Source organism: Phalacrocorax aristotelis, chromosome 15 (genome assembly GCF_949628215.1).
Source record: "Phalacrocorax aristotelis chromosome 15, bGulAri2.1, whole genome shotgun sequence".
Lineage (NCBI taxonomy): Eukaryota > Metazoa > Chordata > Aves > Suliformes > Phalacrocoracidae > Phalacrocorax > Phalacrocorax aristotelis.
Genome location: NC_134290.1, coordinates 16,385,309 through 16,397,844, shown reverse-complemented (window position 1 = coordinate 16,397,844; position 12,536 = coordinate 16,385,309). Strand labels below are relative to the sequence as shown.

At 54.2% G+C, this 12,536-nt stretch overlaps 1 protein-coding gene across 1 annotated transcript in view; it reads right to left on the bottom strand.

The window, feature by feature from the left end:
- Window positions 1-5,889: 5,889 nt before the first annotated feature.
- The window catches only part of PPIL2 (peptidylprolyl isomerase like 2), a 73,767-nt gene continuing 67,120 nt past the window's right edge, over window positions 5,890-12,536 (bottom strand). The window contains exons 17-20 of the mRNA XM_075110865.1: window positions 9,847-9,919; window positions 9,622-9,684; window positions 9,011-9,150; window positions 5,890-7,277 (exon numbers count right to left, since the gene is read on the bottom strand). Of these exons, the coding sequence (XP_074966966.1) occupies window positions 7,184-7,277; window positions 9,011-9,150; window positions 9,622-9,684; window positions 9,847-9,919 (370 nt within the window). The 3' untranslated portion in view covers window positions 5,890-7,183. The remainder of the gene's footprint in view (window positions 7,278-9,010; window positions 9,151-9,621; window positions 9,685-9,846; window positions 9,920-12,536) is intronic.

Sequence of the window (12,536 nt, the reverse complement as noted above, 5' to 3'; positions counted from 1 at the left end):
TTTGGGGCAGACCCACAGCTCAGCTGTTGGGGGGTCGTCGTGAGCAGCCCTGGCAGTGCTTTGCCTGTACAAACCCCAGGACAGCTCTGCTCGCCTGTGATAAGAGCAAGAGCCCTGCGCCAGCGGGGAGGAGGCGGAGGGGCGCGTTATCTGCTGCAGTCACTGCAGGCTGCTGCCATGGCTTTGCTTTGCTACCAGGGGAACCGCGGGATTAATTTTCCCTTGAAGCCTTTGCAGAGAGCCCGGTGCCTTTCTGGAAGCCACATTTTAGCCAAGAAGACATTATTGGCTTGAGTGTAAATTGTACCGTCTGTGCTGTACGAGCAGGTGGGTGGATCAAGCCGTGATCTCGCTGGCCTTGAAACCCTTTGACTTCACCGACTCCTGCAGCAGCATCCTGCACTGTCCTTCAGGGGGCCAGCAGCACCTCGGCTGCCAAATGCCATCGGCCCCCTGCAGCCGCAGGGCCCCATCCCACCCGGAGCAGCTCCAGCATGTGTCCGGGCTGGGGATGACACCGGAGGGCTGCTCCTGCCTTGGGGCTCAACCAGCTCCCGTGGCTGGGGCTGGGGCGCGGGCAGGGGCGCAGGCAGGGGCGCAGGCAGGGGCGCGGGCAGGGGCGAGCGCCTGTGTGTCTATACGAGTATGGTGGTGACAGAGAGACGGTTCCTCCTCAGTTGCTATTTCCAGCAGATGAAGTCACCGGGCCGCAGCGCCTGAGCTCAGCGGAGGGTGAGTCAGTGCCGGCCTCGCCGAGGTGCCGTGCACAGCCCCCGCAGCCCCCCGCCACACAGCAGCCCGCCGTGCCCCGCACTAACGCGGCAGCGATGCGCGGGTGCCGAGTTCAGTGGGGTTCAGGCTTTGCAGCAAAGTGGTGCCAGGCCCCGCCAGCTCCACAGAGGCTTCGCTGCAGGGTGCCCCCCGGGCTCAGCTCTCCCCGCACGGTCCCACCGCCACCAGCTCCAGGCAGCACTGAGGAGCTGCTTTTCAGAGCCACCCTGGCGTTCATCCCAAATGGCTGCATGTCCCTCCAGTGGGGACATCCCTCCCAGGGCCATGGGGTGCCCCGGCGCGCGGTCACAATGTGCCTGTGTTTAAAAATCCCTACGCACACGTTCACGCGCACTCTCGGCTGTGACCAGCTGCGCCGTGGCCGTCGCCCCAACGCGGCGCATCAGCTACCGCTGCCTCCCAGCGAAGGTGTCCAGCGTGGGGGACACGCACTGCAGTCAGCCACGACACTGCGTGGCCACAGCTGCTGCTCGCTGGGCACCGGTAGCCACGGCTGGAGCCTCCCAAAACCCGCCTGGGCTGCCCAAGGGATGTGCGGGAGGTGGGGGCTGTGGGAGTGGGGAAGGGGCTGACGCCACTGGGAGCCTCTCTCCTCTCCGATTGAGCTCCTTTTGCTTTTTTAGAGGCGTTTTCTGCTGCAGGGGTCAAGGCCCAAGAAGCAAACCCACGGCTGGCTGTTTGTGCCAGATCCGCGAGCGAAAGTGGCGTGTGGGATGGGCGCGTGGACGCGGGTGGCTGCGTGGCAGGGCAGCAGGGGGTGATGCCACCCCGTCGTCCCCCCTCAGCACCACAGCCTGGTCACAAGCCTTGCACTGCAGCGGGGGTCCTGGTCCCTGTGGGTGGCAGGGATGGGCACACGCTGGTCTGAGCCCATGGGGTTGGATGTCGCTGCTGTGGAGGTGGGTGTCCCGGAGCGGAGGGGCTGTGCTCCCCACACACTGAGCACAGCCTTGGCTCCAGGCCCTTCCCCGCAGTCAGGGCACAGGGTGGTTAAACCTTCTGCCACGGCCATGGTAACAAATTCTCTTTCCAAAGAAAGAGAGGAAGCGAGAAATCCCTGGCCGCGCCGTGCGGTGTAACCCGTTGCCGGCCGGGGCAGGCAGCTGCCCACCTCCTTCCTGTGCAGTCTGATTTAGTTTGTTTGCCTTCTCCAAAGCAAACAGTGTTGAAACCTGGGGGGATGTTTGGCAAATCCCCTCCTTTGCTCATAAAAGCTGCTTCCTGGCACAAGGTTTCCGGCATCCTGTTCCTCCCAAACACCGCTGCTGCGGGGTGGCGGGGGGATCCCACAAATATGTCATACTTATAACCCAGCGTCTGAGCGCTGGGTTTATCCGCCAGCTGCTCCCACCGGCTGCAGGTGGCCGTGGCCACGGCTGCGGCTCCGCCACCGGCCAAGGGGGCTGACCAGCCCATGCCCAGCGGGGCTGCGAGAGCCCTGGGCACCCTCCAGTGCTGAGTGTGCGACAGCCGGGAGCCAGCGGCACCGACCCTGCGGCACCCGTCGGCTCCAGCGTGCTTGGACCTCCCTCCTGCTCCTTCGAAGGGCTTGGCCGTGATTCACTGCACTTAGGACTGCAGCCCTAAATGCAGGATTCGGGCAGCGCAGGCCAGCCCAACGCACTGGCGCAGGCAGTGTTAAACCTGCTGCTTTTGAACCAAAACCCTGCCCTTCCCTGCAGGCCCATCCACAGGCAACCACAACACCTGCAGCCACCCTAAACTGTATCTATAGCTTTAAAGCAATCTTTACCTCACTGTCCTTAAGGCCTCGGTGCCGATGGCACAAACCGCATCAATCGGAGCGGATCTCCCAGGCAGCCACACTGCACGGCCATGCCAGACATGGCATTGCTCGCGCAGGTTTCCTACGGGCTCTCCCAAAGGGAATTGGGCAGATAAACGGCAGCTTTTGCTGCTATTATTTCTGCTTTTCCTGCTACACCAGCGGCACAAAGCCGTAGCATGAGCCCTTGGTTTCAACAAGCTGCCTTCGGCGCAGCTGCCCCAGAGCCACCGGCGGGCAGCTCGCTGGGGGGACACCCAGCGCCCGCAGGAGCCCCGCCACGACCTGAGGAGCGGATTCTTGTTCTCTGCCGGCAACTCTGCCGCCAGCCGAGGGGTGGCTGACCACCGCTCCTGAACAGAAACCACGTCAAAGCTCAGGCCATGGACATGGAGCCAAAGCCCAGGGGACCAACAGGGGCACAAATGCCCCTCGCCTGGGCAGGGAAGCCCTCACACGTCGCAGGTGCACATGGAGGCACTAAGGGTTGGGAAATATCTGCAAAAAACTGCCAGGAATTGGCCAGGGAAGACCTGGAGAGCAGAATGGATCCCGTCAGGTATTTGGTTCCCAGTGTGGGTAGCTGCCTTGGGGCAGGGACGCACCACCTCTGTGACTGCCCGGCGAGGTCCCCAGGCCTGCGAGGCGGGAGTGCCCTGTAAGGCAGCCCGGGCGCCTCCCTCACCTCCCCTGCCTTAGCTCCACCGCCCCGCGGGTCCGGCAGCCGCATCAAAGGGTCTGAGAGCTGAACCCGCGGGCTCCAGTGAGGCATCCCGGCACACCCAGCAGCCCTTCCTTCCCCCATCCCCGCCGTACCGACCATCCCAGGCTCCGCCAGGTTGTCGCTGCCCGTTCGTCTCTGCCCCGCTTCTGGTACCAACAGCATCCCAGCAGCAGCTGGTCCAGGGCCTGAACACCTTCCCTGTGCCCACGGGTCAGGCTCAAGAGGATACGGCAGCCCTTTGCCTGCAGCGGTACCTGGTAGAGGTATGCTGTGTGGTTTTTAATTCACAGTATAAAGTAGTAAATTGGAGTAAATTTAGCACAGAGGGGAAGCGAGCCAAGCCGTGCTGGCCTGAAATCTGCACGTGCCTCTGCTCCACCCCACCGAGCCCCTCGTCCTCACGGCCGAGGGCGGCCTGGGCTCTGGGGAACACTCGTTGCCTGGTCCCCGCCGCGAAAGCAGCTGGAGGGAGAAACAGGATTTTCTTGGAGACCTTGAAACACAGAGTCTGACCCACAGGACTCTCAGTTCACAGCCCCGTGTGAGATGGGTGCCAGTACAATCCACCACACGATGCTGAAGCAGAGCAATTGCTTGTATGACCTCCCGCTTCCAGGAAAAGTGGGCTGGAGCAAGTCAAGCCAGTGGGAAACAGGCAAAATTACACCGAACAATATTTTGGGCTTTTTCCCTTGGTAGATATGGAAATAGGGTTGAAGCTATTTAGCTTGAAAACCATTCAGTTAGTGCCGTTCCCACACAGACACTGCTACGGTCCTTGAGGGGCCAGGCTGCAGCCACGCCAGGAAAAGCAGAGGTGAAGAGCCGAGTCTCCCGCAAGCCCCATGTCTCCGAGTGGTCGCGGCTGCCAGCCCACCGCACGCCGCCGCCTCCTTGGGGGTGTTTTGTGCTCGCGTGTTTGCGGCTGCCGTGCCAGATCTCAGGAAATGGCGAATTTACTGGTCACCCGGTGCCTCTGCTTTTCAGCACAATGACTCGGGTTTGGAGCAATGCAAAGTAAGGGAGAGCGCTCGTGCTTTTCTAGCCAAAGCCAGACAAAAGCTAGTTCAGCCTTGGTTAAAATCCTACCTTTTCTCTCTAAGTGTATTTACTGGAAAAGTGTCAAAGAATGTAAAAACGTGCTTACAAACAGCACAGCGGTTCCCAGGAGGGACTTTCTGTAGTACACAACTCCTGCCTATCCTTCTGGCCGCGGCAGGAGCTAGTCTGGGTATTCCCCTAACACACCATCCTTGCTGGAGAACCAAGCGATGAGAGGGGCAGAAAAAGTTTCAGCAACGCCTCCTTCCTCCCCTTTCCTGACTCAGGTAGTGGAAACTCTTTAAGCACCCTGTGAAGAGCCAGGATTTCAAAAACGAGGGCTATGCCACGCTGCCTTGTGCCCTATCAGTATAGTTCACCATTTTCACTCATCCTGTAGAGAAAAGCTTGTGTCACATTCTCCCTGTGGGTTTGTTGGTCTGAAGAAAAGCTGAAGTTGAAAAAAAAGGGCCATGTATGAAGAAGTACAGTGGGAGGGAGCAGAGAGGTGGGAATTCAGAACAAAAGTTTGCAGCAGCGCCTGGCTGCCCGAGCACCGCCGGCTCCGCTGCCCTGCCGAGGCTCTCGGCACAGACCCCAGCCCGGCTGCTGACTCAGCACACGGCCTCCGCGCCCCACGGCAGCGCCCTGGGGCCCGAGAGCCGGGTGCAGGTCGGGCGATGAACGGAGGCTGAGGACCCTCACCCCTGCTTCGAACAAAACTAAAAGGGTTGCACTCGGCCCTTCCTAGAAGCCAGGAAATTGCTCTTTCTTGTGCGTCTGATGTTATGGTGGGAAACTGAAATGAAGCGGGAGGTGCAAAGGCAGTGCTTGGAAGGGCTGCCGTCCCGCCTGCGCTTCGCAGGGCAGCGTCCCTCGTGGAGCGCAGCGAGCGCTGCCAAAAAGCCGGCGTAGAACGGGGAAGCGGGTAGTTCTCTGCAGCCTGCTGCTGCGCGAGGGAACTGCCCCTTCTATCAACCTGTAACGAGGCCTCTGGCTGAAATAGGAGCCCTTGCCACACTTCTGTTGCCTTCCTTGCAATCAAAAGCTCCCGTCTTTCATAACAATCTCCATTTTAATCTAGCACAAAAAAGCATTTTACTCTTAGGGATTTAATCAAACTGCCTGTTCCAGCGCTAGCAATACTGTGAACCCGACGACTCAGAAGCGGCTGAAGCAGAAGTTGGGTAGAAGGGATCAATAGCAATTTATCAGGAAAAGGCCAGCCCAGGAGAAGCAAGAGGTTTCAGTAAGACCCGAGAAACTCGGCTTGAGGGAAGTACCATCATATCCCCTGTTCCAAGAGTCAAACACGTGCTACTTCAGACTCATACACTGCAAAACGCTGCAGAACAAAAACCCCCTACTATTCTTTCAGGCTAGTTTGAACTTCCTATGATTTAGCGAAGATGTAATCACATCCGCAAAGATCCCAGAGTTCCTTAGGAGCATCTTGAAAAGCAGGAATGAATCACTTCCTTTACGACGATCAACTTTGCAATGCCACGATCCTGAAAGTGACAGTTGAACAGCGAAAGGCAAGCACTCAAAAGAAAATAAATGCATTTAATGCAAAATATTTTACCAAAAGTTTTTACAGCAATTTCTTATAAAGGGAATCTTCTCTTAAAACATGAAACCACCAATATAAATGTATTGTTACAAAGCTGGTTACAAAACTCTCTCCTCAGCTACGTGGAGAGGTAGGGAGGGTATTTCTGCCATCTGAAAACACCTAAGACGAACTGAAAAGGAATGTCCCGGATCTAGCCTGCTGTGTCTCATTGATGGTAACACACATAGGTTTTTGGATTAAAACATTAAAACTTCACAGGCTGGTACATCTTTACCCCATAAGGCCTTTATTAAGCTTCCTAATAATTTGTGGGTATGCAACGGAAATATCTGAGATGCCTGTCAGCTAGATTATATGGTTTTCCGCGATGACGGGGAGGACCGATGTCAGGGCAGAGTACAGCGTGTGTTTCCCTGCAAGGAGCAGGCTTTAGGGATGGTTAAAAAAAAAAAATTGTTTCTATTCCTGCTCAGTTGCTCCAGGCTGTAGTTCTGGGCTTCGAGGGCAGGTTTGAACTGGTGCATCCTGGCCCCTCTGGCTGCCCAGTGGCTCAGGGAAGGCCAGGCACTGGGAGGAACAAGTGGTGCAGCTCCCCCAGGCTCCCCAACCAGACCTGACGCTTCCCAGGCATCAGAGACCTAAATGGGTACAGAGAGAGCTCTTTCTGGAGTGAGCGAGGCCTCAGTCTAGCCAGGAGCTGCTCCGCAAAGAGCAAGAGACAGAACTGGTCCTTGCTGAGAACTAGCAAACGGCAGCTGGGAGGGAAGGGCAGGACAGGCTGAAGCCCTCTCCTCCCCTCCACAAAGCGCTACAGCAGCGCAGGCGCTCCCCCAGCACATTAATTCATTCCTTTATTTGGCAGACTTGGCTCGTCTGGAAACGATTACCTGTAAAAGGAGCTCTTTCACCAACGTAGCCGCTCACTGAAGTAGCGTCCTGCAAGGCTGGGCTCTGCCTGGTCCGCTGCCAGCCACGCAGAGAAAGGCTCCAGCTAATCCCCAGCAGAGCCGGGCGGCCGGCTCCCCGCTTAGCAAACCAACAACAAAAAGGCCTTCGAGGAAGATGCGGCGGGGGGAACGCAGCTCTCTAGAAAACAAAGCCACATTAACCAGCCTAAACAAAGCAACAGTTTTCTTCCCCAGTGGAAGGGCAGGCTGGTGCCTTCCCTCCCCAGGACAGACTGTCTTTCAGGCTCTTCGGGGACACGTGGGAGGCCGCCTCTTCTTTCTTGCTGTGCTGCTCCAGTGCTAGGCTCCCCGCGCTGCTACCAGGAGCTGAAGTCCCCAAAGCCTGTGCTCTTTTTCTCTTTCTTCGCAGCTGCGCTGGTGGAGGGCCCGTCGTCTTCCACACTGCGCTTCCTGGGGCCAAAATGAAAACAACTCTCAGGGACTATTTACGGTTCAATGGGACCAGGGCAGCTGGATGCCCTTCCTCTCCCAGCAAGGGCGGTGCTGGAGCCAGCCTGCCCTGAGCAGTTAGAGAGGAGTACAAGCTCTGTGCCAGCACGGGGACCGCAGCTGGGATGGGGAAGGGGGCCTTTGGCATCCCCAAAAAGAGGGAGAGTGTGTCAGTCTGTGGAGATTGTTTGGGTCAGGCTTGGAACACTTCCAGGAACGCGTTCAAAACCCAACAAGTTCTCCAGGCCAGAGTGAAGACTTAACAGCTGTACTTTCTTTAGCACAGTCACAATGAAAACGTGAGCCACAAGTTCTCTCCCCGCCTTCTCACCTGCATTTGTGGCAGCAAAAGGATTTGTGGGGAATTAGGTGTAAAGCAGCTGGGCAAGTTTTTCAGATCCTTTCCTGTTTCTTGAGCACAGTCTGCTGCAGTTGTCTCTGCTATTCTCAGCCCCTCTGCAGCAGAGTTTGCAGCCCCACGGAAACGCTATGTGGCCAGCTCATGTACTGTGGTTTTATTGTCAGATACCAGTAGCCGACAGGGAGAACCGAGAACCTGCCAAAGCACTGCTACAGACTGAAATCCTAATTTCAAGGCAGGCTGCAACGAGTGAAGGACTAAGAAATAAGAGTCCTTTCTCTACTACTTGGCCCTTTCCAGAGAGCTGTGAAGGCTGCCTGGGTTTCCTCTGTAAATACAGTGCAGAATGGCAGCAATTTTAAGCTGAACGTAGTATTTTAAGGGCCAGGCAATATTTTGTAACTGAAACGTTCAACTGACACACCAAACTGACCTACATGGGCTAACATATTTTTGTTCTCACAGTTATGCAAATGCCTGTACGTCACGCAGGCTCATACAAGCTGATTAAACAGCTGTCCAGATCTGTGTATGCATAAATACACGCCTTTATGCAGCAGACAGACAAGAGCATTTTTGCAAATGCTCTTAGAGAAGTCTGCAAAAAAATAAAGTGGAAGGCATTTATTTTAATTTATCCAAAACTCATGCAAAGCTGCCACTCAGGTGGGATTCTGTACTGTCCTCAGGAAGGCAGGCGATGCTGCCAGTCCCAATGGGTGTACAAAGGGTGTCTGGGAGAGGATGCTTTAGGACCAGCCTGTACAACCAGCCAGGCACCCTGGAGCTACTCGCCAGACGCCCTGAGCTCCCACGGCAAGCCTGGGAACCTGCTCCCCTTTCCGGCCATTTCAGTTGTGCTGGTACCACTGTCTGTGCGGCTGAACAGGGCACCAGACCAGCAGACTGATACGGGTTTAAGGCAACTACTTTGTGCGGGAGAGAAGCTGCTAAAAGAGAAACATCTGTGGGACTGTGGCCTTCAGAAACAGCTGCAGAAGAGGGAGAGAACAAAAGATGGTGTCAGAAGCGACACAGTACAGTTCCTCAAGGACTTCTGAGTCGTGCAAATGTATCTACAGTTCTGAAGTCAGCACACACTGTTAAAGACCAACGTGGCCATGTTCTAGTGTGAAAAGGAAAGCTCAGTTAACCTGAAATCTTGAAAAACAGAAGTAGAGGGAACTCTTGGCTGTTAGGACTGCATGAAGGTGCCTTTGCAAAGCCTGCTGGCACAAACCAAACGTCTGAGCAATGGCACTGGACAGGGCCAGCACCCAGCAGCAGAGGCAACTAAAACGCTCAGCAAAGATCAGATGGGCAGGGAACTCACGCTGCAGCCATGTTAATGTATTTTCCAATCCCCTGCCGGTAAGTTTTAGGAGTCTGGACCTCCTTCTTTGGTGGGACCACCTCAACTTTTGTTTTGGCTGCTTCTTCTTCTAGCTGGACTTTCTCTCTTTCTGCAGCAACCTGTGGGAAGCAAAGAGTACAATCTGTTGCAAGAGCTAGTCCAGAGTGAGGAGAAAATGTCTGCAATTCTTTGAAGCTTTAAAGCACTCTAAACCAGCAATCAGCACCACTATGACTGCAGGTCAGGCTTTAGGAGGCAGAGCTCAAGGGCCACTACAAACAGGCTGTCTGCAGCCATTATAACAAGACTCCTCTCTTCTCACCGGCAGCTGCCCATAGCTACTGGGGTTACTTGGAAAGGAAACCACTGGAAGCGTGATGGACTGGGAGCCGTGCCTGACTCAGTTACAAGACCTCTCCGCCAAAGAGTGGCGATGATCCTGGCGATGCTGAATGGCAACTGTTTAATCTTGGCTTGCAAGCATATGGGCCAGGGGGCTGCCCACGTTCAAAGAAAAGGCATTAAGTTACAAAGTTCTCCAAAGAAGAGCTTTGACCTTTCAAAAAACCCAACCAACCAACTATCCTCACCTGGGCATCTGCCTCTTCATATGGATCAACAAAAACAGTTGTTGTCTGAATTCGTATTTCCTCCTGGGAGCAGAAGAGAAGAAGAGCGGTTCAATCTGCTGATGAAGTTGCGCCGTCTCCCCCGAGCTCTGTTTTCAGAGGAGCAGCAGCGGGGAGAACCGCAGTGCCACGCAAGGCCGTACGCATCCCTGCCCTCCTGCTCAGCCCCTGGTGCTTCACACGTACCTTGGGACGGTCTGTTTTTGGGTCACTTTCCACATTCTCCATAGCGGTCAGAGTCTCGAAGCCACCAACCACCCTAAAAGAGGAAGGACACGATTTCTAGCTGTCGCAACACACGCAAAAATATTCCCGCACCCTTAAATCTAATATATCCAATTTATGCCCATTAATCTAGAAGCTTTTTAAACCATCGTGTCTGGGGGAAGGGGAATCAGCGACTGCATTTGGAAGACCTAAGATAATGTCATTTGTTATGGAAGGTAAGAATTTTTTCTCATATCTGGGATTTGAATTTAAAATTAAACAGGACATGGAAAAGTCCAACACTCGGAGGCAAAGCCAAGCTAATTGTCCAAAAACCCAGTAGCCTCTCCAGTCAGATGGAGAACGAGCGGCTGTGGACGGTCGTCTGTGCAAAAAGATGCAAACCCATTCCAAAACGGGTTCACTTGCTAATGCTACATCCATAAATTTGGAGCTCATTTGTTACTCCCATGAGCCTTGAAAATAACCCAACAGACTTGGTCAAGAAAGCAAATATTTTCATTACCTTCTGATTTTTCCCCCTTTTTTTCTTTTTAACGGTACATCAGACTGAAGAGTGATATGAGGAAGCAAGGGAACCGCAACTACAGCGCTACTGGAGAGCGGTGACAGAGCTGCCCGAAATCACACCAGTGACGCAGAGAGCGCAGGACCGCTCCAGAAGCCTATCGTGGCCGTGAGCTTGTGAGGGCTCTGGGAAAGCAGCAGCGCGTCGAGATAACGCCGGGACATTTTTCGTCGCCGTTTTTATTTACGAGGACATTAGATCCCCGGCCTCTCATTTTTCAAGTCAACGTATCCAAGTACTTGCTTCAAAATGTTTAAGAGAGGCTGAAGGCTTTCTGGGCTGCTCTGTGTTCATTTTCAAAAGAAGTGCGGAACAATGGGAAAGTTCCAGAAAAGGCTACTTAGGAAGGATAAATGGGGTGAACCAGATAACTGTAAGCCTGTCATCCTGGCACCCATCCCAGCAAAATAATGGAATAGCTGAGACAGGACGTGATTAAGAAAGAAAGGAAATAAGTAACGGCAATCAACAAGGTTTTGTGGAAAACAGAGTCTGTCAAACAACCTCCTACTTTGAGATGACAGATGTGGTTAACAGGGATAACAGTGTCCGTGGAACTGGCTTCTGGAAGGCGGCTGATATTTTGATTGAGAAACCAGAATGATATGAAGTGAACACGGCACCCATTAAATAAAAAATAGGCTGGCAGGTGTCAAAATCTAATTTTAAATAGGAACCACTGAGTCAGTACGTTTCCAGAGGGGTCCTGCTGGGATCAGATCTTGGTCCCAGGGTATTTAACACTTTTACCCACACCGTCATCCCCAATTAAATTTGAAAACAGCTATACTTAGAAGAGCAGTAAATAAAGACGAAGACAGGCCGTTGATGTCGAGCGATCCAGATCACTTAGAAAAGCAGGCTGTAGCTGGACAACATCTGTTTTATTAGAGCCAAGCCACATGGCCAGGAACCAAAAATACAGCCCATGCTAATGGCTGTGGGACAACGAGAAGCAGGCAGAATTCGCACAAACACCGCTCCTGGAGCCAGAGGAGCGCGGGGCCGGGAGCTCAGCAGCGAGGGCAGGAGCTGGCCATCGAGGTGCCCAGGGCTGCCCTGGGATGGGGCAATCCGGGAGCAGCAGTCCTCCAGCCTTCGGCGGCTGGCAACTGTTTTGAAGCCTGATTGCTGGGACCACTGGGATGCCGGTACCAGCACAGGTAGGCTGTCAAGGGCTGGGCAGATGAAACGGGGGGAAAAACAAATTAAATGAAACCGGGGGAGGGAAAACAAACTGGTGGAATATGTAGAGTGTTTTATCACCAAACTCTATTTTCAAATCAGAGAAATGAGGAACACCTCAACCAAAAGACACGTCGTATTCACAGGTATTTGACACGTTTACTTCTACTACGATCTCTCTCTCTCGCAGGTGTTTCTCAGCCAGGCAGCCCTCTCCGGTCCCAGCACCACAGCCTGCCCGGCCAGCACAAGGGGAAGTCCTTGGCCGTCACCTGTGATGGTCTCAGCTGATCCAACAGAGAAATACACCGTCTACTGCCACTCCACCCCACCCTACTTACATGCCTCATGCACTCCTCCCAAGGGCCACGCTAACCAAATGAAACAGGCTGACCCCTGTGGTTTGAGAGGCAGGCGGGTCCTTCTCATTCGACACCCCTCGTGCTGCCCCACAGGCTGGGGCAGGCACTAAATTCGACCCAAAAGACAGACCCCATCACAGGAAAGACAGCTATGCAAGTGAGAGGGGATGCTGCTCGGCACCTGCCCTGAGCAGCGCCGTCCTCGCTAACGTTTTGTTGCTGCTGCACTGCTCCAAACCTCCCCCCTTTACTCCCCAAGGGCCCGTCGATATTCTGTAATCAGGCTGTGACTTTTAAGAGCAATTAAAAAAACCATGTATGCAGGCTAGAACAGCCTCATTCATCTGCAGCTGGAGGGAGCACACTGGGGGAAGCGGCACAGGGCCTGAGGACCCTGCGTGAACTTTGGAAAGTTCATAACAAAAACTCAATTTTAAAATCCTCCTCCAGGCCAATATCAGATTCACTTGTAATCCCGATGATTAACACAGAGCCTAAGATACACCCACTGTATTTTAACTGCCCCTAAAGGT